Raw genomic sequence first — 3,483 nt, 5'->3', positions numbered from 1 at the left:
TGGGGCCCCTCATAATGGGCACAGCGGGGGTACAGACCCGGGAACTCAGCACAGGGATGGTGGGGGCTCCTCATAATGGGCACAGCGGGGGTACAGACCCGGGAACTCAGCATTGGGATGGTGGGAGCTCCTCATAATGGACACAGCAGGGTACAGACCCGGGAACTCAGCACAGGGATGGTGGGAGCTCCTCATAATGGGCACAGCAGGGTACAGACCCGGGAACTCAGCACAGGGATGGTGGGAGCTCCTCATAATGGGCACAGCAGGGTACAGACCCGGGAACTCAGCACAGGGATGGTGGGAGCTCCTCATAATGGGCACAGCAGGGTACAGACCCGGGAACTCAGCACAGGGATGGTGGGAGCTCCTCATAATGGGCACAGCAGGGTACAGACCCGGGAACTCAGCACAGGGATGGTGGGAGCTCCTCATAATGGGCACAGCAGGGTACAGACCCGGGAACTCAGCACAGGGATGGTGGGAGCTCCTCATAATGGGCACAGCAGGGTACAGACCCGGGAACTCAGCACAGGGATGGTGGGAGCTCCTCATAATGGGCACAGCAGGGTACAGACCCGGGAACTCAGCACAGGGATGGTGGGAGCTCCTCATAATGGGCACAGCAGGGTACAGACCCGGGAACTCAGCACAGGGATGGTGGGAGCTCCTCATAATGGGCACAGCAGGGTACAGACCCGGGAACTCAGCACAGGGATGGTGGGAGCTCCTCATAATGGGCACAGCAGGGTACAGACCCGGGAACTCAGCACAGGGATGGTGGGAGCTCCTCATAATGGGCACAGCAGGGTACAGACCCGGGAACTCAGCACAGGGATGGTGGGAGCTCCTCATAATGGGCACAGCAGGGTACAGACCCGGGAACTCAGCACAGGGATGGTGGGAGCTCCTCATAATGGGCACAGCAGGGTACAGACCCGGGAACTCAGCACAGGGATGGTGGGAGCTCCTCATAATGGGCACAGCAGGGTACAGACCCGGGAACTCAGCACAGGGATGGTGGGAGCTCCTCATAATGGGCACAGCAGGGTACAGACCCGGGAACTCAGCACAGGGATGGTGGGAGCTCCTCATAATGGGCACAGCAGGGTACAGACCCGGGAACTCAGCACAGGGATGGTGGGAGCTCCTCATAATGGGCACAGCAGGGTACAGACCCGGGAACTCAGCACAGGGATGGTGGGAGCTCCTCATAATGGGCACAGCAGGGTACAGACCCGGGAACTCAGCACAGGGATGGTGGGAGCTCCTCATAATGGGCACAGCAGGGTACAGACCCGGGAACTCAGCACAGGGATGGTGGGAGCTCCTCATAATGGGCACAGCAGGGTACAGACCCGGGAACTCAGCACAGGGATGGTGGGAGCTCCTCATAATGGGCACAGCAGGGTACAGACCCGGGAACTCAGCACAGGGATGGTGGGAGCTCCTCATAATGGGCACAGCAGGGTACAGACCCGGGAACTCAGCACAGGGATGGTGGGAGCTCCTCATAATGGGCACAGCAGGGTACAGACCCGGGAACTCAGCACAGGGATGGTGGGAGCTCCTCATAATGGGCACAGCAGGGTACAGACCCGGGAACTCAGCACAGGGATGGTGGGAGCTCCTCATAATGGGCACAGCAGGGTACAGACCCGGGAACTCAGCACAGGGATGGTGGGAGCTCCTCATAATGGGCACAGCAGGGTACAGACCCGGGAACTCAGCACAGGGATGGAGGGAGCTCCTCATAATGGGCACAGCGGGTGTCCAGACCCGGGAACTCAGCACAGGGATGGGGGGAGCCCCTCATGTAAGCACCCAAAGTGGCCAATCAGCAATCATATTTCATTGCTCTCAGTGCTGTGATTGGTTGGTAGTGACAGTCAGTCTTTGTATCACCTGAGTAAATAATCCCGCCCCCCAGAAGAGTTCAGCGCTCCCCATACCTGAGTGTTTATCCGAATGGCTCCGATAGACGGGATTTCAAAATAGTAACCTGGAAGTGATGATAAAACAATCAATATATCAGACAATATCATTTATAACAATCATGTTAGATGTCAAGAATACAATGTGACCCGTCAGTGAAGGTGACGCCGGACGCTACACACGTCGCACACGCAGCCTTCCTCCCTCTAACGGCACTCACCTTTATTAGCACACGCCATCCACTGCAGGGGGGTGACGTCATAATTGTGCTGACCGACCGAGAAGGTGAACACCCGAACCTGCAAGACAAAGAACCAATCACGGTGTGACAGTATGACGGTGTCACTGTATGACGGTGTGACAGTATGACGGTGTCACTGTATGACGGTGTGATAGTATGACGGTGTGACTGTATGACGGTGTGACAGTATGACGGTGTGACAGTATGACGGTGTGACAGTATGACGGTGTGACAGTATGACGGTGTGACAGTATGACGGTGTGACAGTATGACGGTGTGACAGTATGACGGTGTGACAGTATGACGGTGTGACAGTATGACGGTGTGACAGTATGACGGTGTGACAGTATGACGGTGTGACAGTATGACGGTGTGACAGTATGACGGTGTGACAGTATGACGGTGTGACAGTATGACGGTGTGATAGTATGACGGTGTGACTGTATGACGGTGTGATAGTATGACGGTGTGACAGTATGACGGTGTGACAGTATGACGGTGTGATAGTATGACGGTGTGATAGTATGACGGTGTGACAGTATGACGGTGTGATAGTATGACGGTGTGATAGTATGACGGTGTGATAGTATGACGGTGTGACTGTATGACGGTGTGATAGTATGACGGTGTCACTGTATGACGGTGTGATAGTATGACGGTGTGATAGTATGACGGTGTGATAGTATGACGGTGTGACTGTATGACGGTGTGATAGTATGACGGTGTGACTGTATGACGGTGTGATAGTATGACGGTGTGATAGTATGACGGTGTGACTGTATGACGGTGTGACAGTATGACGGTGTGACTGTATGACGGTGTGATAGTATGACGGTGTCACTGTATGACGGTGTGATAGTATGACGGTGTGATAGTATGACGGAGCGATAGTATGACGGTGTGACTGTATGACGGTGTGATAGTATGACGGTGTGACTGTATGACGGTGTGATAGTATGACGGTGTGATAGTATGACGGTGTCACTGTATGACGGTGTGACAGTATGACGGTGCGATAGTATGACGGTGTGACTGTATGACGGTGTGATAGTATGACGGTGTCACTGTATGACGGTGTGATAGTATGACGGTGTGATAGTATGACGGTGCGATAGTATGACGGTGTGACTGTATGACGGTGTGATAGTATGACGGTGTGACTGTATGACAGTGTGACAGTATGACGGTGCGACAGTATGATGGTGTGATAGTATGACGGTGTGATAGTATGAAGGTGTGACTGTATGACGGTGTGACTGTATGACAGTGTGACTGTATGACGGTGTGATAGTATGACGGTGTGATAG

The 3,483-nt window shown here is 54.1% G+C and overlaps 1 protein-coding gene across 1 annotated transcript in view; it reads right to left on the bottom strand.

Annotated features, from left to right (window-relative positions):
* Nucleotides 1–2,234, bottom strand: part of CACNA2D2 (calcium voltage-gated channel auxiliary subunit alpha2delta 2) — a gene marked incomplete at its 5' end in the record, with an annotated part of 53,967 nt that extends 51,733 nt beyond the window's left edge. The window contains 2 exons of the mRNA XM_018573851.1: nucleotides 1,953–2,002; nucleotides 2,156–2,234. Coding sequence (XP_018429353.1) covers nucleotides 1,953–2,002; nucleotides 2,156–2,234 — 129 coding nt within the window. The remainder of the gene's footprint in view (nucleotides 1–1,952; nucleotides 2,003–2,155) is intronic.
* Nucleotides 2,235–3,483: the final 1,249 nt, after the last annotated feature.

Source organism: Nanorana parkeri, unplaced genomic scaffold (genome assembly GCF_000935625.1).
Source record: "Nanorana parkeri isolate BGI_ZX_2015 unplaced genomic scaffold, ASM93562v1 scaffold2576, whole genome shotgun sequence".
Classification (NCBI taxonomy): Eukaryota; Metazoa; Chordata; class Amphibia; order Anura; family Dicroglossidae; genus Nanorana; species Nanorana parkeri.
This window is presented reverse-complemented; position numbering and strand designations above follow the sequence as displayed.